General features: G+C 55.7%; 1 protein-coding gene across 3 annotated transcripts in view; it reads right to left on the bottom strand.

Annotated features, from left to right (window-relative positions):
* The window catches only part of LOC123354277 (RAP1 GTPase activating protein), a 172,573-nt gene that overhangs the window by 63,368 nt on the left and 81,381 nt on the right, over positions 1–27,824 (bottom strand). For all 3 annotated transcript variants that reach the window (XM_044996127.1, XM_044996125.1, XM_044996126.1), the window contains exon 3: positions 14,232–14,310. In XM_044996127.1, the coding sequence (XP_044852062.1) occupies positions 14,232–14,310 (79 nt within the window). The remainder of the gene's footprint in view (positions 1–14,231; positions 14,311–27,824) is intronic.

The raw sequence follows: 27,824 nt of genomic DNA, 5'->3' as shown, positions 1-27,824 counted from the left end.
CCAAGGTGGAGGTGATCAGAGACTGGCCCTCTCGCCAAACCAAAAAGCAGGTCCAGGCCTTTATCGGGATGGCGGGGTACTATCGAAGGTTCGTGCCCCCCTTTAGCGCCATAGCCGCCCCCGTCACTGAGCTGTGCAAGAAGGGGAAGCCAGACAAGGTGGTCTGGACCGAGCAGTGCCAGGAGGCTCTCCAGGCGCTGAAGGAAGCTCTGGTCAGTGGCGCAGTTCTGGCAAACCCAGACTTTGACAAGCCCTTTATGGTGTTCACCGACGCCTCAGACACGGGCCTGGGGGTGGTGTTAATGCAGGAGGATGAAAAGGGGGAGAGACACCCCATCGTGTACCTGAGCAAGAAGTTGCTACCCCGGGAGCAGAACTACGTGGCCATCGAGAAGGAATGCCTGGCCATGGTGTGGGCCCTTAAGAAACTAGATCCATATCTCTTTGGGCACCACTTCACCGTGTATACCGACCACTCTCCCCTGACCTGGCTGCACCAGATGAAAGGAGCCAATGCCAAGCTCCTGAGGTGGAGCCCGCTCCTGCAGGACTATGACATGGACGTGGTCCATGTGAAGGGAAGTGCCAACCTGATAGCGGATGCGCTGTCCCAGAGAGGGGGCCCTGAACTTCCCCAGGTCACTGGTCAAAGTGACCCCGCTCGGTTCAGTCTCGAAGGGGGGAGAGATGTGACGCAGTAGGGACTGTCTGTGTGGGGGATGGGAGAACAGGGGGTGACTTTAGGTGAGGGACAGGACCTGAGCCTGTAACCTGAGCCAGGCAGGGAGGTGGGGGGAGTGAAGCTGGACAAAGGAAGAGAGCCTGCTGGAGAGGTTTTTAGTTTCAGTTTTGGGCTGGCTGGGAAGAGGCAGGAACCCCAAGTCTGGGGTCTAAGATCCTTGCCCCCATCCCAGAGGGACCTGGCTAAGGGGCCTGGTTGTACCTACAAGCCCTGCTTGGGACTGTTCCTGTCGTCTAATAACCCTTCTGTGTTACTGGCTGGCTGAGAGTCCCAGTCAATCGCAGGAAGTGGGGGTTGCAGGGCCTGGACTCCCCCACACTCCGTGACATTGTCCCCTCGCTGGTCCCACCTCTGTGTGCATTGGAAGCCCTGTGGGCAGGGCCTTGCTTGCTGTGGGTACAGCCCAGCAAATAGAGCCTTGGCTCTTGGCAGGGACCTCTGGGGACCCCTGCAACATAAGTCATTCCTAATACTTCGAATCAGAGGCAGCAGCTGTTTGGATTACCCTGGCAGTAGCTGTGTGCTATTAGCCTGGTGAGGGTAATTAAAGCAATTAGCAGGCTACAGGAATGAATCTCCCGCCTGTGAGTCATGCCGAGCAGAGCCAACGTGTTTCACTGGGAAAAATGAAAGGGAAACACAGGTCCCCTGGCTAGTCTGGTGCCGCTTGTGACAGATGGAGCCAGAGAACAAAGGCACAGGAACTGCAGTGACTCAAGGTATCACATATAGCCCGTGTGCGTCATGATACCACATGTCAGAAATAGCAGCAGTTAATCCCAGCACATCCCACAGTGCTTAATACAGGTATACACAGGATTCCTTTCACCCCTCTGGGGAGGAATGCAGCAGCCACTCTCTACAAAACTGCACAACATTTTAGGACAGGCAGGGAAGAACACCACCTCCAATTAAACTGAAGGAATTTAGGTAGGAAGAATGTAGTTACTACTGCCAACTGCAGTGTGTCCAGGACACCAGCAATAATGACCCAGTTTATGTGAATAGTCCCATGGGATCTTTGATGCCAAGTGCTCCGGGCTTTGGTTCTGCAGGCACTTTAACAGGGCTGAACATAAATGTCTATATCTAGCAACAAAGAATGCTGGTCACACTTACAGAAGGGGGGCTCGATCCTGGGCAGCAATGACTCTGAAAACAATTTGGAGTCATGGTCAGCAGTGCCGGAACCGGGGAGGCCAGGGGGCCAGGGCCTCCCACTTTTTAACAAAAGAAACATACGTGCTCTCCGTAGGGTATTTGAGTATTAATTCCTCCACCACTTTGGCCCTGGCCCCCAACTTCTACAAAGATCCCAGCGCCCAAATGGCCATTGTCTCCTTCTCCCCTTTAAAACCTGGCTGGGAGGGAGCATGCAATGACCTCAGCTTCTCCTCATAAGTCATGTGCTGGTCAGCAGCAAGGTCCCGCTTTGCACTGAGTCACATACTGGCAGCTGGGCCCTCACCTGTTGGCTACCAAAACTGCAGCAGAGGCTTCAGTAGGTGCTGGGGACCTGCCAGGTCTGGGAAACAGGAAGGACCTGTCACCTGAGGGCTTCAGGCTGGTCAGAAGGGAAAGTAAGGTAAGGAGGGGGCTGGGGATCTGGGAGGGTCAGGCCATTGTGGGGCAGGGGCTGGGGAGCTGGGAGGGCCAGGCCGTTGGGGGATGGGGACTGGGGAGCTGGAGGGGTCAGGCTGTTGGGGGGTGAGGGCTGGAGATCTGGGAGGGTCAGGCCATTGGGGGATGGGGCCTGGGGAGCTGGGAGGGTCAGGCCGATGGGGGCTGGGGAGCTGGAGGGGTCAGGCCGTTGGGGGCTGGGGAGCTGGAGGGGTCAGGCCGATGGGGGCCTGGGGAGCTGGGAGGGTCAGGCCGTTGGGGCCTGGGGAGCTGGAGGGGTCAGGCCGATGGGGGCTGGGGAGCTGGGAGGGTCAGGCCGTTGGGGGCTGGGGAGCTGGAGGGGTCAGGCCGTTGGGGGCTGGGGAGCTGGAGGGGTCAGGCTGTCAGTTGGGGGCTTGGCCAGCACTCTTGCAGTCCTTCCGGCACCCATGATCATGTGGGGTGATCAGCTGAACATGAGCTCCCAGTGCAAGGCTGTGGCTAAAAGGGGCTAAAGCAATCCATGGATGCCTTAACAGGGGAATGGCTAGAATGACATTTTCCTCTGTGCTTGGCACTGGGGCGCCTGCTCCTGGCATCCTGGCTCCAGCCACAGCTCCAGGAGGATGCCGATAAACTGGAGAGGGGTCAGAGAAGAGCCAGGGGGTGATTAAACTGGGTTAGAAAACCTGCCGTATAGAGACTGACTCACGGAGCTCCATCCATGTAGCCGAACAAAGAGACGGCTCGGGGTTGACTTGATCCCAGCCTGTAAGTACTTACGTGGGGAACAAATATTTCCTAAGGGGCTTGTCAGGCTGGCAGCGACAGCTCTGCCCCAACCCAGTGGCAGGAAGCAGAGGCGAGACACGTTCAGACTAAGGCGAACATTTTTACCAGTGACAGTAATTAACCATTGGACCAATTCACTGGGGTCATGATGGATTCTCCATCCCTGACCATTCTCAAAGCTCTGCCCTAGGGATTACTAGGGGCAGATCTCTGGCCGGGGCTCTCCAGGGTCACACTAGATGGGCACAAGGGTCCCTCCTGGCCTTGGAAACTATCAGCACAACGCTAATTGAAAGGGAAGAGCACCCTCTACTGAATCATCACCTGCATCTCCACAGCACCTCAAGTCTCCCATCCAAGTACCATAGAATCATAGAATAGAATCATAGAATATCAGTGTTGGAAGGGACCTCAGGAGGTATCTAGTCCAACCCCCTGCTCAAAGCAGGACCAATACCCAACTAAATCATCCCAGCCAGGGCTTTGTCAAGCCTGACCTTAAAAACCTCCATGGGAACCCATTCCAGTGCTTCACCGCTCTCTGAGTGAAAAAGTTTTTCCTAATATCCAACCTAAACCTCCCCCACTGCAACTTGAGACCATTGCTCCTTGTACTGTCATCTTCTACCACTGAGAACAGTCTAGAGCAGGGGTTGGCAACCTTTCAGAAGTGGTGTGCCGAGTCTTCATTTATTCACTCTAACTTAAGATTTCGCATGCCAGTAATATGTTTTTAGAAGGGCTCTTTCTATAAGTCTATAATATATAACTAAACTATTATTGTATGTAAAGTAAATAAGGTTTTGAAAATGTTTAAGAAGCTTCATTTAAAATTAAATTAAAATGCAGAGCCCCCTGGGCCGGTGGCCAGGAACCAGGCAGTGTGAGTGCCATTAAAAATTAGCTCACATGCCGCCTTCGGCACGTGTGCCATAGGTTGCCTACCCCTGGTCTAGAGCCATCCTCTTTGGAACCCCCTTTCAGGTAGCTGAAAGCAGCTATCAAATCCCCCCTCATTCTTCTCTTCTGCAGGCTAAACAATCCCAGTTCCCTCAGCTTCTCCTCATAAGTCATGTGCTCCAGCCCCCTAATCATTTTTGTTGCCCTCCGCTGGACTCTTTCCAATTTGTCCACATCCTTCTTGTAGTGTGGGGCACAAAACTGGACACAGTACTCCAGATGAGGCCTCACCAATGCTGAATAGAGGGGAATGATCATGTCCCTCGATCTGCTGGCAATGCCCCTACTTATACAGCCCAAAATGCCATTAGCCTTCTTGGCAACAAGGTCACACTGCTGACTAGAGTACATCTAGAGTACTGTGTCCAGTTTTGATTAGGGGGCTGGAGCACATGACTTATGAGGAGAGGCTGAGGGAACTGGGATTGTTTAGTCTGCAGAAGAGAAGAATGAGGGGGGATTTGATAGCTGCTTTCAACTACCTGAAAGGGGGTTCCAAAGAGGATGGATCTAGACTGTTCTCAGTGGTACCTGATGACAGAACAAGGAGTAATGGTCTCAAGTTGCAATGGGGGAAGTTTAGGTTGGATATTAGGAAAAAAAAATTCACTCAGAGAGTGGTGAAACACTGGAATGGGTTACCTAGGTAGATGGTGGAATCTCCTTCCTTAGAGGTTTTTAAGGTCAGGCTTGACAAAGCCCTGGCTGGGATGATTTAGTTGGGAATTGGTCCTGCTTTGAGCAGGGGGTTGGACTAGATACCTCCTGAGGTCCCTTCCAACCCTGAGATTCTATGATTCTATGATTCATATCCAGCTTCTCGTCCACTGTAATCCCCAGATCCTTTTCTGCAGAACTGCTGCTTAGCCAATCAGTCCCCAGCCTGTAGCAGTGCATGGGATTCTTCCTTCCTAAGTGCAGGACTCTGCACTTGTCCTTGTTGAACCTCATCAGATTTCTTTTGGCCCAATCCTCTAATTTGTCTAGGTCTCTCTGTATCCTATCCCTACCCTCCAGCATATCTACCTCTCCCTCCATTTTAGTGTAATCTACGAACTTGCTGAGGGTGCAGTCCATCCCATTATCCAGATCGTTAATGAAGATATTGAACAAAACCGGCCCCAGGACCGACCCTTGGGGCACTCCACTTGATACCGGCTGCCAACTAGACATGGAGCCATTGATGACTACCCGTTGAGCCCGACGATCTAGCCAGCTTTCTATCCACCTTATAGTCCATTCATCCTGCCGATACTTCTTTAACTTGCTGGCAAGAATACTGTGGGAGACTGTATCAAAAGCTTTGCTAAAGTCAAGGAATAACACATCCACTGCTTTCCCCTCATCCACAGAGCCAGTTATCTCCTCATAGAAGGCAATTAGGTTAGTCAGGCATGACTTGCCCTGGCAGAAACTGGATTGGATGTCAGCATTCATATGCCCCTGCACCTGCACCACATGCCTGTGGGAAGCCAGCACATCAGAGGTGTGAACGCACAGACAGAGCCATCTCGCTTGAGCACAGGAACAAGTTGTTATCTGAGGCTGGTGAGGAGTCAAGGCAGGATGGGCCACGGCCCACAGAGCCCAACCCCCAGGAAGTCCTGACAGCAGCAGCCGAGAGCTGAGCCAAGCTCCGAGCATTTCACCACGGAACAAATGAACCAGGCTATTCTGGGCAATACCTGAAGGTGCCAGATGAGGAGAGCAGCAGCCAGTCTCTGCAAAGTATCATCCTGAAATGCTATCATCAGCCCTGTCCCCACAGTGCTCCAAGGGGAGGCCAGCCCTCCTCCCCTCAAACCAAAGTGGCATTGCCTGTGTGCGCGGCTGTAAATAATTTACAGCCCCTGAGCGACATGCTTCTGCTATTGGAATGTTTGTACAGAAAGGGAAACCTGAGTCTCTGGCCGGCACAACAGGTGGCTGAATAACAGAGCGAGATCACCATGCACAGAACGTCACGGGGCCCAGACTCGCAGCTGGCTACAGGAGACGGCCCAGTGCGATTGGGGTGCATATGAAAAGCGACACGCCTTAAAGCAGAGGCGATGGCCCTGCTCCATAGAGCTCCACTGGGTCCACTCCTGGGGTGCAGTTCTGGCCCGAGACGCTGCTCGAGGGAGAATTCCCCTGGCACAGGGGGCACGCTGGGGGGCAGCACATGCTGCTACAGCATTTCTGGCTGGCAATGCAAGTCCTAGGGAGCCTACAGGAGGCTGTTGCAACTTGCTCTTCCTGTTGCACCCCTGGCCTGCACCTCCTATACCACACCTGCTGGAGGCCAAACGCTGCCTTCCCAGCCAGCACGGCACTGCACTGCTGGGCCACGGGGAGCTTGGAGACAGGGTGATGTCGATCTGGCTTGGGAGACAGGCAAAGGCTGCAAACCCCAAGGAGGGGGATGCATTGCTGGAGGTGGCACACAGGGTCGTGGCTGGGACTTGTGGGAGGAGAGGGCGTATATATCAGAAGAAACATCCTGACCTGGGGGCAGAATAGGCTAAAGCACAGGACAAGGTCCCTAGGGGCAGATCATCTCTTCCCTCCCCACCGGCCCTGGTGCTGGGACATCCCGGGCGGTCAGGGCAGGTGCCAGGGTAAGTGGGGGGTGGCTGGCCCAGGTCACACTGCCCACCACATGCCTTGCTGGCAGTGACACTGCCCAGCTGTATCTTGTCTGTTCGTCATGCAGACCAGCAGAGGCAGCCAGCCAGCAGCTGGCAGTAACAGGCTCTGGGCTGGGGGGCTGAGCATGGGTGCCAGCACAAGGCGGCATAGAGCTGCACGCTGCAGGGGCATTCACAAGGGCACTGAGAAAAGGGCAGAGGTGATTTCTCAAAACCCAGCAATAATCTCGAATGGAGACGAAGGACTTTTATCTTCCCCAGGAAGTGACAGAGCCGTCGCTGGACTGGGTGAATGGAGGGATCGTAGCAGACACACGGCTCCCCTGGATAATTCCCCCCACTTCTATAGGGCAGTGTGCTGGCAACTAGGACGGGCACAGGGACTGGGGGACACCAGCAGAGCTGGGGCAAGGAGAGCCCCAGACTGGGATAGCAGGGGAGAGCTGTGGGTTGGGACCGAGGGGCTCTGGCACAGCAGGAGTGGGGGTGGGAGGGGTGCCCTAGCCAGGGAAGAAGTTACCGTGGATTTTCTTCTTACCTGCAGGGATTAACTTGCTGGGGGAAAGGATCCCTGCCTGGGCATGGGGCTGGTCCTGGGATCGAGGGGAGGCAGGCTGCACCTCCGTCGTCAGGAGCTCTCCCATTGCTGGAGCTCCCAGGGGGCCTGCGGAAGCAGGGCATCCCGAGGATGCAGGCTGCAGGACAGGGTGCAGCATACTGTGGGGCACTGAGGCGCCGGGTGCAAGGGTGACAGGAGGAAGGACCGAAACTGCCGTGTGCAAATGTAACCCACATGCCTCCTGGTTGTGGTGTCTGTCCCATCTAGTGGCACCGAGACACTAAGAGAGAGAGATTAATGAGTCTGCTCTACAGCCTTGTTGTACCATGGGTACTGTGCTATAGAATTGGTTATATTTTGGCTATATACAGTGTATGCTTTATAGTAAGAATTAAGGTATCAGAATAAATGAATAGGATAGTGGATACACCTCTACCCCGATATAACGCAGCCCGATATAAGGCGGTTCGCATACAAGGCGAGTAAAGTTCTGACACGCTGCTCTGAGCAGCGTGTTAAGGGTGCTGGGCCAGGCTGGGGCCGAGGGGCTTGATAAGGGGCAGAGGGTCTCAGGGGTGGTCAGAGGTCCCCCCCCAGGGTCTGGGGGGGCAGGAGCTGTGGAAGGGCACTTTTGGGGGCCCCATGGTCCCAGAGTGGCCTGGGGGATTAGTGGGGGGCCAGGAGCATCTCACGCTGGTTTCCTTGCCCCGGCCCCAGCCGTGTCGCTCAGCGGATGGGGCTTGGGGGAAGGGATCCCGCCCACACTCACCAGCAGTGGCAGAAGTGGAGCAGCCCGGCCCCAGCCCACTCCACTCCGCCAGCTCCCAGCCACAGGTGAGTACGGGGGCGTCCTTTCCCCAGCCTCCCTGCACTCACCGGCGGTGGGAAGCGGAGCGCCGCGGCTGGGAGGGGGTAGAGTGGAGCAGGTTGGGGCCTTCTCGCTCCACTTCCCGCCGCCGGTGAGTGCAGGACCTTTCCCCAGCCTCCCCGCAGCGACGCAGCTGGGGCCGGGGCAAGGAAAGTGGAGCAGGCTGGGGCCACGTCGCTCCGCTTCCCGCCGCCGGTGAGTGCCGGGGGGCGTCCCTTCCCCAACCTCCCTGCGCTCCTTGGCAGCGGGAAGCTGGGAGGTGGCGAAGTGGAGCGGGCTGGGGCCAGGCTGCTCCGCTTCCCACCGCTGCCGGTGAGTGCCTGTCGGGGGTGGGTGGGGGGTGGATAGGGGTCGGAGCAGTCAGAGGACAGGGGGGTCCTGGGGGGTGATTAGGGACAAGGGTCTGGGGGGGCGGTCAGGGAACAAGCAAGTTTGATATAACAGGGTCTCACCTATAACGCGGTGAGATTTTTGTGTCTCCCAAGGACAGTGTTATATCGGGCTAGAGGTGAACTAGCATTAGCCGTTTTCTTTTTATTCATGCCTTGCAAGTACAGACAGGATCTTGTCTGTGTCTATGTTAATTAGATTAAAGGAATTTCGAAGGCCTAGGCCCCAATGTAGGAAAAGATAGTTGCAAAATTTAGTAAGGCCTAATTTACGATGCCTTTCTTGTTCAACATAAACCACTGCTATTTGTTACCTTTCGAAGGTCTCTGTAAAGAACTGTTTGTGTGAAGGAGGAGTGCATGCATCGGGAGAAGATAAGGTGTGAAGGCCATTGCTGAAGCCAGATGGCCAAGGGAGGAGGAGTGAAGAGACTTAAAGATGCCAGAGAACCATCAGCGCACATCCATGGCTGAGGAGGGGCAGACTGACAACCCTGAGGTGAAGGCTGCACCCTTAAAACACAAGATAATTGATTAAATCAAAACCAGACAGGATCACCCTGCCGGAGGTGTTTTGGGCCAGCCAAAAAGATAACACCCACTGAGGAGTAACTGGTCATAAACGGACACAGCAAAATCCATAGACTTCAATGGAGAAAAAGGACTATAAGAACAGTGTGCTTTGCCATGGGGCTTTGGGTTCGTCTTGCCACAATTCCAGGAGCATCGGATTGCGACAGATAGAGCCTGGCTCCCCTCTGCGACCAATCTGGCTGGCCACTAGATTGATCCAGACTCTGGACTGGTAACTATAAACATCGACTGGCAGGACTGTGTGCATGGGGGGTGGGTGGGGATGTGACTGAAAAGCATATGCTAATTGCTGTATTCTCAATAAATGCGGCTTGTTGCCTTTTCCGCTATAAAAAGATCTCGTGTGGTTTGTTTAAGCGTAACAGCTTTAGCTAACAGCCAGTTGGCTTTTAGCTCATGCGGCAGAGGCTCATGCACGGAGCTCCAGAGATCCCCGGGTTGATCCTGCTCTCCGCCAGCCGGGGTCTGTCGGCGTTACACAAAGAAGGGTGGAGAATCCTAAGCATGTGCAACTAGCCCCCAAGGCAGAGCTGGAAAGAGAAGGGCCCCGGATCCAGCAGGAGCTAATGTCGCTTCCTGAGCAACCAGCTGGAAGATCCAAGGGTAAAAAATGCCTGTGCAATGAGTGGAAAAATTGGAGCAGCAACAAAAGAAAAAGGAACAGAGTCAGCCGAGGCTGCAGGGCAGGAGAAAGGCAGAGACAGGCTCTGCAGAGTGAGCTCATGCTGCCACAGCGGAGAGGATCTGCAACCACTTGAAGGGGGAGTCTCAGAGAGTCGGCTCTTTCCTAAGCGACATGGGGGGCTCTAAAATGACTGGGGGCTAAACCTTTTTTCCTCCTTTTCTCTGTCCAAAGGAGAAGACATTCGATCAGCCAGGAGGGATGGAAACCTCCTACACAGAGGAGGGGATACTTGGAACTATCCGAAGCCAGACACATGCCAAACAATCAGTGGGGCCACTGGACAACTGAGGTGGTAAAGGAGCACTCAGGGAAAACAAGGCCACTGTGAAGAAGCTAACTTAATTCTCTGCATCAGTCTCCACTGCAGAGGGTGTAAGGGAGATTCCCAAACCTGAGCCGTTCCTTTTAGGTGACAGATCTGAGGAGCTGTCCCAGATTGAGGTGTCATTAGAGGAGGTTTTGGAACAAACTGATAAATGTAACAGTGATCGGTCACCAGGCCCAGATGGGATTCCCCCCCGAGTTCTGAAGGAACTCAGATATGCAATTGCAGAATTACTAACAGTGGCCTGTGACCTATCACTTAAATCAGCCTCTGTACCAGATGACTGGAGAATAGCCAATGTATTTTTAACGGCTATTTTTTAAAAAGGCTCTGGAGCCAATCCTGGCAATTACAGGCCAGTAAACCTAACTTCAGTACCACGCAAATTGGCTGAAACTATAATAAAGAACAGAATTATCAGACCCATAGATGAACACGATTTGTTGGGGAAGAGTCAATATGGCTTTTGTAAAGGGAAATAATGCCTCACCATTATTAATCTACTAGAATTCTTTGAAGGGGTCGACAAGCATGTGGACAAGGGTGACCCAGCGGATGTAGTGTACTTGAACTTTCAGAAAGCCTTTGACAAGGTCCCTCACCAAGGCTCGAAGTAAACTAGCAGTAAAGCAGTCATGGGATAAGCAGGAAGGCTGTCTCATGGATCAGTAACTGGTTAAATGATAGGAAACCAAGGGGTAGGTAGGAATAGACAGTCAGTTTTCAGAATGGAGAGAGGTAAATAGTGCTGTCCCCCACAGGTCTGTACTGGGACTTGTGCTGTTGAACATATTCATAAATGATCCAAAAAATGGGGAAACAGTGAGGTGGCAAAATTTGCAGAAGATACAAAATTATTCAAGACAGTTAAGTCCAGAGCTGAAGACTTACAAGGGATCTCACAAAACTGGGTGACTGGGCAACAAAATGGCAAATAAAATTCAAGGTTAATAAATGCAGTTATACACAATGGAAAAGATCATCCCAACTATACATATAAAATGATGGGGTCTAAATTAGCTGTTATCACTCAAGAAAGATCTTGGAGTCACTGTGGATAGTTCTCTGAAGACATCCACTCAATGTGCAGCGGCAGTCAAAGTGAACAGAATGTTAGGAACCGTTAGGAAAGGGATAAATAATAAAATAGAAAATATCATAATGCCATTGTATATATCCATGGTGCACCCACACCTTGAATAGTGTGTCACCCCGTCTCAACCCCCCCCCCCAGAGATATTAGAACTGGAAAATGTTCAGAGAAGGGCATCAAAAATGATTAAGGGTATCAAGCAGCTTCCATATGAAGAGAGATTCAGAAGACGGGGACTGTTCACCTTAGAGAAGAGACAACTGAGGGGGATATAATAGAGGTCTATCAAATCGTGACTGGTGTGGAGAAAGTGCCTAGGGAAGTGTTGTTTACCCCTTCACATCACACAAGAACTAGGGTCACCGGATGAAATGAATAGGCTGCAGTTTCAAAATCAACATAAGGAAGCGCTTCTTCACACAATGCACTGTCAACCTGTGCAACTCGTTACCAGGCGAGGTTGTGAAAATCAAAAGTACAGCTGGGTTCCAAAAAGAGCTGGACAAGTTCCTGGCGGATAGGTCCATGAATGGCTATTAGCCAGGATGGTCAGAGATACAGCCCCATGCTCTGAGCGTCCCTAAACCTCTGACTGCCAGAAGCTGAGGCTGGACAACAGGGGATGGGTCACTTGAAATTGCTCTGTTCTGTTCATTCCCTTTGATACATCCAGCACCAGCCACTGGGCTAGATGGTGGACCATTGGTCTGACCCACTATGGCCGTTCTTATGTTCTTCGAGAGACAAGGTGGGTGAGGAAATATCTTTTAATGGACTGTCATCTATTGGTGAGGGAGACAAGCTTTCGAGCTTACACAGCACTCTGAAAAACATTCTTACGTTACGCTAACCTACAGGCTCAAATCGGCAAGTCCAGACAACCCATCCTAGGAGTGCAGGGGGAGAGAGAGGACAGACCTTGAGAACCTCTGCCAACAAGATCTGACACATCAGGGAGAGCTGAAGTGGGGTCAGAGGGTTAAGAGGGACGCAAACCTGATACTGATCTGAAAGGGACAGCAGAGCAATCCCGGCAATTCTCACTGCATAAGACTCACTGCAGTCCTGAGTCAAAGAAAAACTAGGAGAAAAAAACTGAGCACCAAACAGTCAATAGGAGTCTTTCTATTTGCTTCAAGGCCCTTTGAGTCTGGCCCCAGGGGAGAAACAGTCCCAGGAGCAATTAGCACCCTGAGGGCCCCCCCGCCGCAGAAGAAGCTCCAGGGGCCCGGGCCCCGCAAGAGTTTCCCGGGCCCCCCGGAGCGAGTGAAGGACCCTTGTGGGGGCCCCTGCGGGACCCGGGGCCTGGGGCAAATTGCCCCTCTTGCCCCCCCCCGGGTGGCCCTGATGCAAGCACCTGTGGCCTAGTTGTGTAGGTTTTTAAGGTCAGGCTTGACAAAGCCCTGGCTGGGATGATTTAGTTGGGTTTGGTCCTGCTTTGAGCAGGGGGTTGGACTAGATACCTCCTGAGGTCCCTCCCAACCCTGAGATTCTATGATTCTATGAAAACCTGCCAGGCAAAGAAAACCAACCCAAGTGGCTGCAGGGCTCACAGAGGGAATCCAGGCTGAGGACTGGCTGGGCCTGGATCCCTCAGCAGCAGCTGTGGCCTTCCTCGGAACTCTGGCTACAAGGTCTCCCTGACCCTCGCTCCACAATTAACCCAAAAGGAGCCAGAGAGATCAGAACCTTGGGTGGGGCAGATGCAGGCTCCCCTTTGGGGTTGGCAGGGGCACCTCGGGGTGTGAGAGGACAGCGAAGCAGAGTGGGGCTGAGAACGTGATAGGGAAACGGGCAATGGGCTTCTGAGTCATGTCCTCAGATGCATCGTGTCAGCCAACAAGGAGGGACCAGTGCCCTTGTCCACAGCTCTCCCGCAGTCACCCTGGGTCTCTGAGGACACGGCACCAAAGGGAAGGACCCTGCCCTGGCAGGGGCTGGGCTTGGTGATGGGTCTGTGCCATCTTTGCCCATCCTCGCCCCCTGCCCTGGCACTCACTCCCCCACTAATCCTCCTCTATGAGCTAGGCTGATGAAGCAGGAGCAGGGCAGGGGCTGGCTGGCAGGGGCCAGAACCCTCTGCCCTCTGTGCAGGCCCCAGCAGCAGGCAGAGCTGCAGGCTCTCACCTCTGCCCTGTGCTCATTTCCCTTGCAAATACTGCAGGGGGGATCAGCTGGGGAGGATGTGGGAGGGCCTGGGCAGGAAGAGGGAAGGAGGCACTCTTCAGAGGAAAGAAGCCAGTCCAGATCGCACTCCTGTCGCTCTGCTGACCCTGGCAGGGTTACCCCAAACCTGAATCTGGCCTGCTGTGTTTTGAGGGCGTTCACCTACCCAGTGTGGGGGAAGTGTCCTTGGGACAAAATCCCCAGCAGGGCACTACCTGCAAACACAGGTTCCTTCCTGCCCAGCTTGTGCCCGGCCCAGGCACCACCTGCAGGAGCTGGCACAAATCCTGGAGTAGGGCAACCCCAGCTCGAGGGAGCTTGGCTCTGTTCTGCCAGCGCAGAGGGGGGCTGGCAGCTACCCACCTCAGACTGTACAGTGGTGGTATTTCAGGATAAGCATCCCACAGGGTCTCTGCCCCTGACGTACCAGCCTGTCCAGGCTGCAGAGACCTACCCATGTCACCTTCACACGTGGTACACACATCCACCAAGCAAAGCCCCCGGGCAGCAGCTCAGTATCGCGACCCTCCAAGAAATAGAAACTGAGGCACAGAGCGGACAGGGACTTGCCCAAGCTCACACTAGTCAGACACAGGGCTGGAAGTGCAACCTCAGAGTCCTGACGACAGGCCTCCTGCTTAGGCCACTATACCCCGCGCCTACCATGGCAGGCGCTCCCCCTGCAGAGCCAGCAGCTGGGGTGTCCCCACCCAAGGCCTGTCTGCAGCCATGGCCCCCAGCTCAGTCACTGCTGCAGGGACCCACACCTGGGTGTCTCGGGGGGCTGGGGAAGGCACCGTGGCATGGGGGGTACGGAGAGGACTCTTACCTTGGGGTGGGGTGGAGCAGAGCCCACCCAGGGCAGCTCTACGGTGTGTGAGACATGCTGGCTTGGCACATCGTTCTTCCTGAAAGAGAAGAAACCCGCATATTACAGCTGGCCCCATGGCTGTGATCTCTCCAGCTGGGCTGGGGCTGGAGGGGCCGGGAGGAGAGAGGCCAGCAGTGGGGATCCCAAGGGAGTCGAGGAGAGGGTAGACCAGGGGAGCCACCAGGTGCTGCTCAGCAGCCGCATCAGAGGGGAGATGCAGCCTGGTAACGCATCCAGGAGAGACGCAGCGCTGCAGGGGCCCATCAGGAGCTAGCTTCACGTCACTTGCATTTAACGAAGATCCCCAGGAAAGTGCAGCAGCAGGCTCAGCCAGACATTGCTCCAGTTACGAACACGCTACCGAAGCAGCCAGTGGACAGCGCAGCTGCTCCACGGACTGCAACAGACACTCCGACTCCTGCACCTGGTACCTTGCGTCTGGCTAGTGGACTGCAACCTGCGTTCCCTCATCCATCACACCTGGCCAGGGCCACGCAGAGACAGCTAGTCAATTGCCACCCTCAGGAGAAGGAGCAACAGCAGCTGCACAGCTGCGAAGGAGATTGGGTTATTATCCAGGCAGCTGCTACTAGCGATGAGGGGTTCACACCGGCACAGGCCCCTTCACACCACTTTGAGGATTGAACTGGGAACTCTGCCCAGCTGAAAACCAGCTCAGCCCCCAGCCTTAGAAACCCACTTGCCGGGTGGCCTGAGAGGAAGCAGATTTCAGCTCCCTTTCTCTCAGGCAGCATACCGAGGCCACAGATCCCAGAATGCATCATTGTCTGATCCAGCAACCGGTGCTCTCATTGGGAGCACCCAACAGGGCAGCGCCAAACTCTGGGGTGCATTTTGGTTGCCCCATGGCAAAGGATCCACATGGCCCAGTTCTCAGCATGCAGGAGCCACAGATCCCAGTGCAGGTGGCTGCATTACCTGCCCTGGACCCAGCCCCTGTTGCTCAGACCCACTGCTGGGCAGACATTCCCAGCTGTGTTTGCCTTCCTCCGGCAATTATTAATGCTGGCACCGCCAGACAGGCCCTCCAGCTACGACGGGGCAGTGCTACCATGCTCTGCACCCAGCGAAATCCTTCTCATTGCCATGCAGACCCCGCGCCAGCGAGCCTCGCATGCCTGCTCCCCGAACGCAGAGGCCACAATCTGCCACCCCCGTCCTCCCGCCAAGCCCACGTACACCAGCCCAACCCAGTCCCTGCACTGGGGTCAGGGAGTCACTCCCAATTGACACCACACACATTTTCACGCTCATTCCAGCAGCACCTGGAGAGCCCGGCTGAGATCAGGGCCCCTGCACGGGCACTGCACCGACACAGCGAGCCAGGCCCTGCCCAAAGAGCTGAGTCTGAGCAGGCCAGGCAGCCGTGGGGGAGCAGTGAGCGGGAGGGGGGAGGGGAGGGCTGTGCCCAGGCCAGCAGCAGAGCCAGGGACAGAACCAGCTGCACTAGCCACTAGACCATGCTGCCTGCCACTGGCCGCTCTGGGACTGCAGGCCGCTATCTCCAGGGAGTGGCAGGCCCAGCCCCCCAGCAAAGGGCCTCGGCCAGGCGAACAGGGAGTTTGGTCTCTGGGCCGCACGCACTCCTTGGCTCCACTGGCCTGCCAACAAGGGGCCAGGCATCAGGGCAGCAGCGTGTCCTGGGGCCTGAGCCTGCCCTAGCTCCTTGCTCCGTGCAGAGCCAGGCACAGACGCCCTAGGTCCCTCCTGACACACGGGACTCGCACCCGTAGCTGGCTCCATGGGTGCCTGCCAAGGCTGGAGAGTGACTCACAGGAGAGTCACCAAGGAACCCCCAGTGTGCAGCACCAGCAGTGACTCCTGGGCACCCTCCCCCCAGGGCCCGGAGCCAGGGCATGCTGGGCGCCCTTCCCCCAGAGCCACGGAAAGCTGGCTCAGCTGGCTCCTCCAGGGCTCAGAGCCACGCCATGCTGGTTGCCCCTCCCCCGGAGCCACAGCATGCTGGGCATCCCTCTCCAAGGGCTCAGAGTCACAGACGCTGGGCACTCCCTTCCCCCAACCCTTGCGGGGCCTAGAACTGCAGCACACCGGGCACCCCCCACATCCCTCGCAGGGTGTTGGGTGTGACACCCTGGCACCCCAATATTCACCACTGTCATGGAGTTAGGATATGTTTTGTACAAAGTGCGCCTTGTGATGCATCATTCTCAAAGTTTTGATCTGCTAGACATTACTATCTCGTGGGATTGTATGTGCTATCGTTGTATGTGAAGTTACGAAGTTTGGCCACGTGTGTGTTACTGAAACACGTTGTGAGGCCGAACGCACCCACAAGCAGCCTTTCAGGTACAACAGTAAAAAGGCCAAACAGTGTTAACGGCTTATTGAGGAAATGCACACAAGCAGCAGGATCACCCCAGGAACTGTGTGCTATAGAAACCTCTCCGAGCCAGCACTGCACGAGGGGAACTGTCTGACCCAGGTCACAGCAAAAGAGCTTTCCAGCGTGGGAAGAAGATATAAAAGGGGGACAATGACATCCTGGGGGGACTTCAAACTCCCTGCAACACCACACCTGGGAACACCTGAGGAACAAAGACTGACCAGGGGGAAGTGATGGTCCCCGGCTACCGGGATTTCTAGCCTGTGTATGAAAACCTGGGAAAGCCAGGATGCAAAGCCAAGGCAGCTTACGCCTTAAGAATCTGCCAGGCTGTTTATCACTCAGGGTGAGAATTTGCTAATTCATATCCTACCTGTCTAGGATGTTACGCTCAGTTTGTGAGTTTGTTTATTTGCTAGGTAATCTGCTTTGATCTGTTTGCTATCACTTATAATCACTTAAAATCTATCCTTTGTATTTAATCAACTTATTTTATGTTTTAATCCAAACCAGTGAGCATTTACTAAGGTGTCTGGGGAAAATCTCAGCTTGGTCACCATAAGTGTGCATGGTCCTCATCACATTGAGGGAGAGGTGGACGGGCATTAAACCCATATACTGGCCAGATGTGACCAGGGCAGGACGGTACTGCTCTGGGCTCCTAGGCTGGGAAGCTGGTGGTTAGGCCAAACCAACCTGATCTCCTTCTTTGAGAAAGTAACAGATTTTTTAGACAAGGGAAATGTGGTGGATCTAATATATCTTGATTTCAGTAAGGCGTTTGATACGGTACCGCATGAGGAATTACTGGTTAAATTGGAAAAGATGGGGATCGAAATGAAAATCCAGAGGTGGATAAGGAGCTGGTTAAAGGGGAGACTGCAGAGGGTCGTATTGAAGGGTGATCTGTCGGGTTGGAGGGGGGTTACCAGTGGAGTTCCTCAAGGTTCGGTTTTGGGTCCGATTTTATTTAATCTATTTATCGCTGACCTCGGAACCAAAAGTAGGAGTGGGCTGATAAAGTTTGCGGATGACACCAAGTTGGGAGGTATTGCCAACTCGGAAAAGGATCGGGATATCCTCCAGGGAGATTTGGATGATCTTGTAAACTGGAGTATTAGTAACAGGATGAAATTCAATAGTGAGAAGTGTAAGGTTATGCATTTAGGGATGACTAATAAGAATTTTAGTTATAAGCTAGGGACGCACCAGTTGGAAGTAACGGAGGAGGAGAAGGACCTAGGAGTCCTGGTTGATCGTAGGATGACTATGAGTAGGCAATGTGATGTGGCCGTTAAAAAAGCTAATGCGGTCTTGGGATGCATTAGGCGAGGTATTTCTAGTAGAGATAAGGAGGTGCTAGTCCCGTTATATAAGGCGTTGGTGAGACCTCATTTGGAGTACTGTGTGCAGTTTTGGTCTCCCATGTTTAAGAAGGATGAACTCAAACTGGAACGGGTACAAAGAAGGGTCACTAGAATGATCCGAGGAATGGAAAGCCTGTCGTATGAAAGGAGACTTGAGGAGCTCGGTTTGTTTTCCTTAACCAAAAGAAGGATAAGAGGAGATATGATTGCACTCTTTAAATATATCAGAGGGATAAATACCAGGGAAGGAGAGGAATTATTTCAGCTCAGTGCTAATGTGGACACGAGGACAAACGGATACAAATTGTCAGTCAGGAAATTTAGGCTTGAAATTAGACAAAGGTTTCTAACCATCAGAGTAGTGCAATTCTGGAACAGCCTACCGAGGGAAACAGTGGGGGCGAAGGACCTCCATGAGTTTAAGATTAAGCTGGATAAGTTTATGGAGGAGATGGTATGATAGGATAACGGGCTTAGTCAATAGGTCAATTAAGTGCCACACTGGTAATTAGTACAATGGGTCAATGATAGGATATTGTTAGCCTTTTTCCAGAGGGTCTGGCTGGAGAGTCTTGCCCGCATGCTCGGGGTTCCGCTGATCGCCATATTTGGGGTCGGGAAGGAATTTTCCTCCAGGGTAGATTGGCAGTGGCCCTGGAGGTTTTTCGCCTTCCTCCGAAGCATGGGGCAGGGGTCGCTTGCTTAAGGAGTGGGTGGATCGGCTTATGTGGCCTGCATCTTGCAGGAGGTCAGACTAGATGATCATAATGGTCCCTTCTGATCTTGAATTCTATGATTCTATGTAACTGCAGCTGGGTGTGTCCTGACCTGTGTGAATGCTGGTGAAAGTGCAAGCTGGGAGGGCTTTGCAGCTTGTTACAGCAGTACAGTGCAAAGGGAGCCCAGGCTGGTGGGTCAGAGGGCTCAGTAGTACCCCAGTTCCAGGTGGCACCCCAGGGGGAACCTGTCACACATGGCACACCGGGCACCCCCACAGGTAGGGTTGCCAACTCTCCAAGATTGCCCTGGAGTCTCCAGGAATTAAAGATAAATTTTTAATTAAAGATTATGTCATGTGATGAAACGGCCAGGAATACGTCCAACCACAGTTGACAGCCCTACTCGCAGGGCCCAGAGCCATGGCACAGCTGGGCAAGCCCCTCCTCCACCCCTCACAGAGCCCAGAGCCACGGCACACCGGGCACCTCTCCCCAGGGCTGAGGCTCAGCACACCAGCTGGGCTCTGTGATCTAAGAAAGTCTCCCCCAGGGCTGTCAGAGGGAGACCCAGGCCTCTTCCCTCTGTAGGGCAAGTTTTGGGAATGCTCCCTCGGGGACTGGCTGTCGCTGCAGCCGTCTGTGGCCCCAGGTCTGCTTAGATCCTAGCAGAAGGCAGACACAGTAAATCACTGGCCAGCATCTGTCTGGGAGCAGGATCAATCTGGGGGTGTGGGACTGACATCAGCATCTGGGGATCCAGAGCTGCCTGGAGTGACCCTGAGTACAATCAGCTTCTCCAGCCTGGCCCTAGGGGGTATCACAGCCCGCAAGGCACCAGCGCAGCTTCAACACCCTTTGGAAACATCACCTAGCTTCATGGGGCAGCTCTCTCCCCTCAGCACCCTATACTACAGGTGGGGAAACCGAGGCACTGAAGGGCCCCACAGTGACAGTGGCAAGGCTAGAACCTAGCTCTTCTGAGGTCACTGAGCCATGCCCCTTCAGCCCCTGGAAGGACCCAGAGCTGTAGCGGGGGCTGGTTTGTGTCCCTCGTACCCGCACCTGTCCCTATGGCACCTGGCAGGCACTGCTGGGAACAAGGCTGCCAGAGCCGGGAGGGGTGGAGAGCATCAGCATGAGCTGGCAAGGCCCCCACATAACAGAGGTGTCCCCAGAATATGTAGGGGGTCCCCAGAACACCCCTGGGGGATGCCCCATGTCACTCTCTGCCAAAGGATCAATGTGGTGCAAGTTCGGCACCCTCAGCCAAGCCCAGACACACCCCAGGCCCCTGCTCCCCGCTAGGAGGAAGAGGAGGGTTTATCCATGGCGGGACGATGCCCCCAGGGGAGCCGCTCGGTCAGAGCTGCCCAGCATGGTCCCGACAGCTGCCACGCTCGCCTGCCAGGCCGGATATGAGGGATTTGCAATTCTGGGCCTAACCACATAAAGGATTCCTGGGCCTGGCTTGAGCTGGCCCAGCAAGGCAGGAAATGGGCAAGTTTCCCACAACTCAGCTCAGCTCTCCGATGCCCCTCACTCCTGACCCACAGCTCCCCACTAGTCCAGCGCTGGACCTGTCCCAAACAGCATCCAGCACATGTGGGGACAGAGATCTCACCAGGCCCATTTCCCTTCACATCCATCCTGGCACTCAGGCCCCCAGGCCCCAGTGAGAGCTGGAGGTCCTGGGGGGCCTTTGACTCTGACCCTGGAGCGCAGAACCCACGGTGGGGGCTGATGCCAGCAGGTGCCCTGGCTGCTGCAGGCCCCAGGCAGGGAGGGAGGGGCGTGCCGAGGGAGGGCTCGCTCCATGGGGGCACAGGGCTGTTTCTGATGAACTCAGATGCATCTGGGTCACCTTGTGCCTTTCTCGTCCCCCACACGGCGTCCCTGGGCCGATCAGGGACACAACCTGCCCTGAAGCTGCACTCCCTAGGCAGCTCAGTCAGGGAAAGCTTTGCTGATGCAGTCACTAAGGTCCTCAGCTTTCGGCTCCCTGCTGCTCACCCAGGGAGTGCTCTGCCTGCCCACCCGCCTGCCCGCCGGGCGCACAGATGGGCTCCCAGACACAAGTAAAGCTCCGGAGCATGCACAGAGCAAACGAGTAGGAAAATGCACTTACAAAGCGATTCTCCATCGGCCTGGGCCTGCCAAGGGGAGGAGACAGTCTGAATTATTACAGCACATCACAGCAACACAACAACACAACCCCACCTAGCACAGAGCCACAACACAGCATAACACAACCCATCTAATGCAGACCCACAATACAACCCCACCCAGCACAGAGCCAGAACACAGAACCACAACACAATCCCATCCAACACAACCCCACAGAACACAACACAACAAACCCCCCTCTAACAGAGAATCACACCACCAGCACACAGCACAACACAACCCCATCCAGCACAGCACAGAACACCAGTACAGAACTGCATCGCAACACTGAAACACAGCACAGTGACAAAAAAACAACACAACACAGCAACAGAACACCAACACAGGACAGTACAACTGTGCAACCCAGACCTGCACTAAGCCACAAAGTAATGCATAGCAAAGCCACAACTCAGCCCCATGAGCACAGCCTGCAAACACTACACACCGTTATAAAAACAGAACAGTCCAATCCCCTCCTCTCCGCTGTTGGGTTCTGGCCTGAGTACAATGCCAGTCCCACTGCAAGGGATGGGGGGTTCTGGGATCCTGGCCAGCCCCCGATCAGTCTCACACAGAGGGGCCACTACACACTTCGCTGCTCTTTCTAAGCAGCAGCCCTAGGCATGGGCCTGGCTCTGCTCGCACACCCCAAGACAATACCACTGCAGCCTGGCCCTGCACTGCCCAGTCCCAGACACTACAGAGAAAGGGCCAGGATTCAGCCACCCTCTTTCTGCCGGCCTCCAGCCCACTTGGTTTGACATGGTTGAAGGTCTAGGCTGTGAGTTGTGGGGAAAGCCAGGGGTGCTGGGAAGCCAGGGGTGACCCGCCGGGGTCCTGCTGCAGCCCTTCCCGGGGATGGAGTGCCTCTGGAGGAGGGAATCTCTCCCTCACCTGTGCGGTTCCAACATCCCATCCCACCCACACCAGGAAGCAGCAGAAGCTTCCCAAATGCATCCCTGGCAGCAAAGTCCAGCAGGGTGAGGGCAGGCCCTGCCCCATGGGCTGCAGACTTGCAGCTCACGCCGTGGGTGCAAACGTCTGCCAGGGGAAGAGGCAAGTGACTGACTCATTGCCCCATGACTGGGAAGTAACAAGGATCAGGCTGGCCACAAGGAATGGACAGTGTAGGCCGTGGAGTGCCCAAGAGAGGCCTCCTCCTGTGTCAGGCACGAGCATCCGCCCCGGGAAGGCAGGCAGCACAGAGCACTGGCTGCGGGGAGCAGGGTTTCCTACTGCTCGATTCCCCTCTGAGCCTTGTCTGGAGCGCAAAGGGGTCAATAGCGAGTCGGCCCATGAGGAACTGATGCCAGCGCAGGCCCAGTGCCTCCTTGGTGGCTGGTGGGGGGGTTGCAGGGCACAGCGCTGGAGAGGGGCTCTGTCTGTGTGACATGGTCAGTTCCTGCTTGGTGGAACCAAGAGCACCAGGACCGAGCTGGCAGGGTGACGAGAGTCGAGGGGGTTACAACATGGCACCAGCTCCTGCTCTACACAGTTGCGCATCCCGGCCTGTGCCAGGCAGCAGGTTGATGATCCCAACGGCCCCTTCCCACCTCACATTCTAGGACCCCAGGAACCTCCTTACCTGAGGAGGTTGTGAAGGCTGGACTAGAACAATGTTTAAAAGAGAACTGGATAAATTCATGGTGGCTAAGTCCATTAATGGCTGTTAGCCAGGATGGGTAAGAATGGTGTCCCTAGCCTCTGTTCGGCAGAGGATGGAGATGGATGGCAGGAGAGAGATCACTTGGTCGTTGCCTGTTAGGTTCACTCCCTCAGGGGCACCTGGCATTGGCCATTGTCGGTAGACAGATACTGGGCTAGATGGACCTTTGGTCTGACCCGGTACGGCCTTTCTTATGTTCTTATGTTCTCTGTTGGGAGGAGGGGGCTGGGATGAGCCAAGGGGGAGCCAGAAAGCTAGGAACCCTGGGAGTCTTTGCACTGGGACAAAAACGCTGCTTCCCTGGCACTAAGTGCTGGACCAGCCTGGCTGTTGGGGTCTCAGGTGTTTATGCCGAATATCCCGTCCCCGAGGCGCAGGCACTAAAAGCATCTACCCAAGAGCCACCTTTGCACGCCAGGCCCATAGGCCTGCGGCCTGCTGCTGTTTGGCAAACCCAGGGCCAGGGCCGGTTTGCAGGAACCTCACCCTAGGCACCACCTGCCTGGGAGTGAGCAGACCGGCTCCCCATTGCCAAGGGGACAGGAAAGCTCCAGCAGGCAAGAGCGCACGGCCTTGGAGCTGCAGCAGTGAAGAATGTGCCAGGACTCCCTGACACCTGCCTGATCCAGCCTCCAAGACAAACCTTCCTCCACTGCAGATTCCAGCCTCCCCCCACAGACTGGCTCCATTCGAGGGCTCCCCCCGACCCTCCCAGTGGGTACAACACCCCCTGCATCATTCCCATCCCTAATGCAGCACCCAGCCTGCGGCTCACCCACATCCTCCAGCCCTGCTCATCTGTTTGCCTTAGCAGGATTCCAGAGCAGCCCCTCTCCCCGCGTACCCCTCACCCAGGACATGATGCTGGCAAAGCCACTGACCCTGTGCTGGGACCCAAACTCCCCCCCTCAGAATGGGTGAGCTCTGCATTGGGTCTGGAGAGCTGCCTAGCTGTCGCTGGGCTGCCTCCATCTCAGCGTGGTGCATTAGAGACACGCTGATGGCGGGTGAGTCTCATTAGAGACTGTCCTACAGACACATCTGCTCTCCTGCCCAGCCCAGGCCCCCACCTCCGCTCCCATTCAGTATTTATCACCACTGCGGAGCAGGCCCCCAGGGGGCTCAGACCGGAAAAAAGGTCCCTGGCCCTTCCGAGGGCTAACAGGCAGATACCGACAGGAGAGGGGAGCCCAAGGAAACAAGGGGGCAGTGCCAGGCAGCATGATGGGCAGGGCGCAGCCCAGCCATTGTCTAGTGTGTGGTAGGCATCCTGGCAGAGAAGAGTTTTTAGAAGGACAGCAAGGCCCGTTGCATGCCCCCACCCTCCCATTTGCTATGGCATGAACCACTCCCCCTCCCCCCTGCAGCACTGGAAAAGGGGTGGGTTATTTCGAGCGTCTGTGCCAAGCTTTGGCAAGGGAGCTGCGGTGGAATCAGCCTGCTGTGTGCAGGGCTTGGGTTGAGAACCACTGACAGAGGGACCTGTTTGCCAATGCCCACCTCTCCTTAGCACCTGCATGGCCCCCTAGCCAGCATCCTCACTGAGGTGAGCGCTCAGTGCCCGAGTGGCACCCCTCCATCCACGCCAGAGATCAGCCTGTCATTACCCGCACCCGTGGTCACAAGAGATGGTGGACAAGCCCTGTGCACCCCCAGCACCGCTGCGCAGGGAGCTCTGAGCAGCTGGACTGCAGCGCCTTCCCAAGGACTGAGCATCCAGCAGTGCCAGCCGCTGCAGCAGGGGCAGGTTAATCAATGTAACTAATCTAGTAAAATTCATGCTTCTCCTGGCCCAGGCTGAGCCGCAGGGCAGCACCTCTGAGGCTGGCTGGCAAAGCTGGGGGCCCCTCTGGGGCTCTGGCTCCTAGGAAGGAGGGGTCAGGTCCCTGGGGGCAGGTGCTGAGATCATCCTGCTGCACTCCGTCCCTCTCCTCGACAGGTCCTCGGTGTGCTCTGCGCTCTTTCCAGCAAGGAGGAGAGGGAAGAGCTGGACTAGGTCATCATCTCAGGACATTTCTAGCCTCTCTCATGGCTGCAGCCTGGTGGCGAAAGGACACCTCAGGCCTTGAAGAAGCCCTGGACTTTTGTCCGTCAGCAGGGCTTGGGGACACCACATGGTGCGGCTGAGAGACAGAGGTGTTTGCTGGTCCTTCTCAAGCAGGGATGCTCCCAGTGCTGGCATGGCTGGGAAGAGGGGCCGTCGCACTGCCTGGAGAAGCGAGGTGAGTTACAGACCCACCGCTCCCCCTGGACGCCAGCTTGTGAACCTCAGCCTCCAGGGAGGGCGGGAAGGCCGGGCAGGTGTCTGCCGCTGGGGTGGGACGGGACGGTTGAGGGAATCAGCCGCACTGGGATCCTCCAGGACATGCCTGCCACAAGCCTGCCCAGGGAGGGCGCCTGCACCTGCAGGTGGGATGGCTGGCTCAGAGCCACAGGCTGTGCCCCCTTGTCTGCAACCTCGGGGGGCTGGGCAAGTAGGAAACAACCATCCTAGACCTTCCCCTTAGCTCGAATCACAGCGGGGGCGACGCTGTACATTTTCCCCAAGCTATTTAGTTTTACTGAAGTGGGCTGAACATTTTCCACCCGCGGGCAAGTATCTACGAGCCACATACTGTCCAGGCCCGCTCGTGCCTCCTTCTGGCCTCCCTTCCCGGAAGCACAGGCAAGCCCTGGTCACACTAGGGAGCAGTGTCTAATACCCCTGCCCGCCGGGGCTAAGCCTGGCTCAGCTCAGCCGTGCTACTGGGCATTGGAAGGCCCGTTTCTTAGAGCAGCTCCAGGAGGTAGCTGGAATGCTGGCAGCCCTGCTACCCTACAAGTCTCTCGTTCTCTGCAAAGGCCTCATGCTTGTCTGTGTAACAGGGGGTCTGCCCCTCTAGGGGCTGGGTCCTGCAGCCAGCCAGCCGCGCGGTTACCAAACCCAGAGCTCAGAGCGCGCAGCTGGTGGGAGAGTTGGGGATGTGGTAGCCTTGGAATGGGGGGAGAGAGGCAAGGGGAAGGCCCTGGACGCTGGCAGCCTGCTCTGTCCTGGTGTTGGTTTAGGCATCTCATGTTTGAAGAAGGGTTGGTGCACACTGCCCATGGCTAGTCCTTCCTGGGCCAGCCAATGGCCCGGTACCACCCCACAGCTGCTCCTGCACCCACTTGGCTCTTCCCACCTTACTTCTCCCCACCCTGTCACTTTCACGGGAGTCTGTCCTGACACCAGGCCTTTGATTCTTCAAAGCTCATCAACTGCACCTGTGATTCCTCAGCCACTAACGACTCAAGGGTCAGTGAGGCAGCTGGGCCACGGGGAGCTCTGGAGCATGGGTCTGCAAGAATGCATCCCAGGTATACAGGCTGGGACTGCTGGAAACAAGGAGATGCCATTGACTTAGCTGGAGGAAACGGTAGCTCCCAATTGGTTCCACCAAATGTTTGTCTCAGCCCCATGGTGCTTCACAGATTGTAAAAGAAATCCTGGTACAGCTGGCACCAGAAAGATGGCCGTGCGAGGTCTCAGGCTGTCACTGGTCTCATCTGGCCATGCTTGCTAGGGCTCAGCTCCTTTGGTACCAGCAGCAGCCTTCAGCTCAGGCTGATACAGACCCCAGCAGCAGCAGAAGGCACCTTACGCTCAGTGGTGCTGCAGCCAGACTCCTGGTGCTCAGCAAATCCGCCTTCAGAGACGGCTCAGCAATGCACATTCACCCGGGACAAATTCCGAGCAGCCCATGGACACAGGGTAACTTGGGGCACAGGGTCTGAGTCTCCTCTTGCTTGCCCCTTAGCGTCACTGGTGTGCCTCCTGATCTATGCCAGGGCAAGAGATGGATCTGGCCCAATGCTGCTGAACAGCCAGTAGAAGCCACCACTCCCCCTCCCCCGCTTCTCCTGTAGATCGAGAGCTGTCTGATCTCCATATGCAAATATGCAGATGAGATGTTTGTTTGCTGCTGCTGCTGCTGCTGCTGCTGCTGCTGGTGTCTCCTCAACAGGGAACTAAATGGCAGCTGAACTGCCTTCTAGTCCTCACCTCTGCAGCAAGGAGCTCGACCTCCCCTGCGTCTAGCTCTGAGCCCCGTCCTCTCCTCCGAGTTACCTGCCCTGCCAATCTAGGCACTGCTCAGGCTGCAAGGACCAAGGGCCCTGTATGCCACTGAGCACGGCCAGTGAACACCACACCAGCTCCTGGGGAGACAGTGGGGAATGCCGGGAAAGGGTGACCAGTTGTTCTGGACAAAGTCCATTCCAGGTGGCCCCAGAAATCCATCTGGGGTTCTCCTTGCATCAGCAGCATCGAGTCCATTCCAGGTGGCCCCAGAAATCTATCTGGGGTTCTCCTTGCATCAGCAGCATCGAGTCCATTCCAGGTGGCCCCAGAAATCCATCTGGGGTTCTCCTTGCATCAGCAGCATCGAGTCCATTCCAGGTGGCCCCAGAAATCCATCTGGGGTTCTCCTTGCATCAGCAGCATCGAGTCCATTCCAGGTGGCCCCAGAAATCCATCTGGGGTTCTCCTTGCATCAGCAGCATCGAGTCCATTCCAGGTGGCCCCAGAAATCCATCTGGGGTTCTCCTTGCATCAGCAGCATTGAGTCCATTCCAGGTGGGCCATTCCACCTCTGGATCTTCCCCTTTCAGGGCACAGGACTCAGACCCCAGCCTGGGCAGTTAATTTCACATCCGGTGACACGTCTTGTCCTTCTCTGTGCATGGCCCCAGTGCCCCAGTGCAGACACTGCAGCAGTACCAGGCTCTGTGCACAGCCTGTCCAACTGCAGCTGCTGCCCAGCTTGAACTCAAAGCCAAGGGGCCACAGCCAGGCAGGGTCAGTGCCCGCGAGCTGCCTGGCCTGACTCCCTGTGAGGGGGTAACGAAGCTGCCGCCATTCAGTCCCCAAATAACCTTTGCAACCTGCTAGGCGATGCAGAGCTGCCCCCCTCAACAGCTCCCTGCACAGCAATTCCATCAGGCGGCACGTGCAGAGCCCAGGAAACGCACCGTGGGGGGGGGGGGGCTCCTCTTCAAAGACCAGTGAAAACCCTGGGCCTTGCTTTGACGTCTCATGTTCCTGCTCCTGAGCCGCCCTTCGGCCGTGGGTTTGCTTTAGATTCCCCGACCCTTAGACCCAGTGAATCCTTCGGGGGGGGAGGGGGGATCCAGCTCTGGTGCAGGTCACTGCAGTCCCCCCATTGCTCCTGAGCAAGGGAGCAGCACCAGGTCCTTTCAGCGAAAGGGAGCAGGGATTTCCCCTGGTGCGGCAGGCTACTCCCAGCTGCT

This window comes from Mauremys mutica, chromosome 21 (genome assembly GCF_020497125.1).
Source record: "Mauremys mutica isolate MM-2020 ecotype Southern chromosome 21, ASM2049712v1, whole genome shotgun sequence".
NCBI lineage: Eukaryota > Metazoa > Chordata > Testudines > Geoemydidae > Mauremys > Mauremys mutica.
This window is presented reverse-complemented; position numbering and strand designations above follow the sequence as displayed.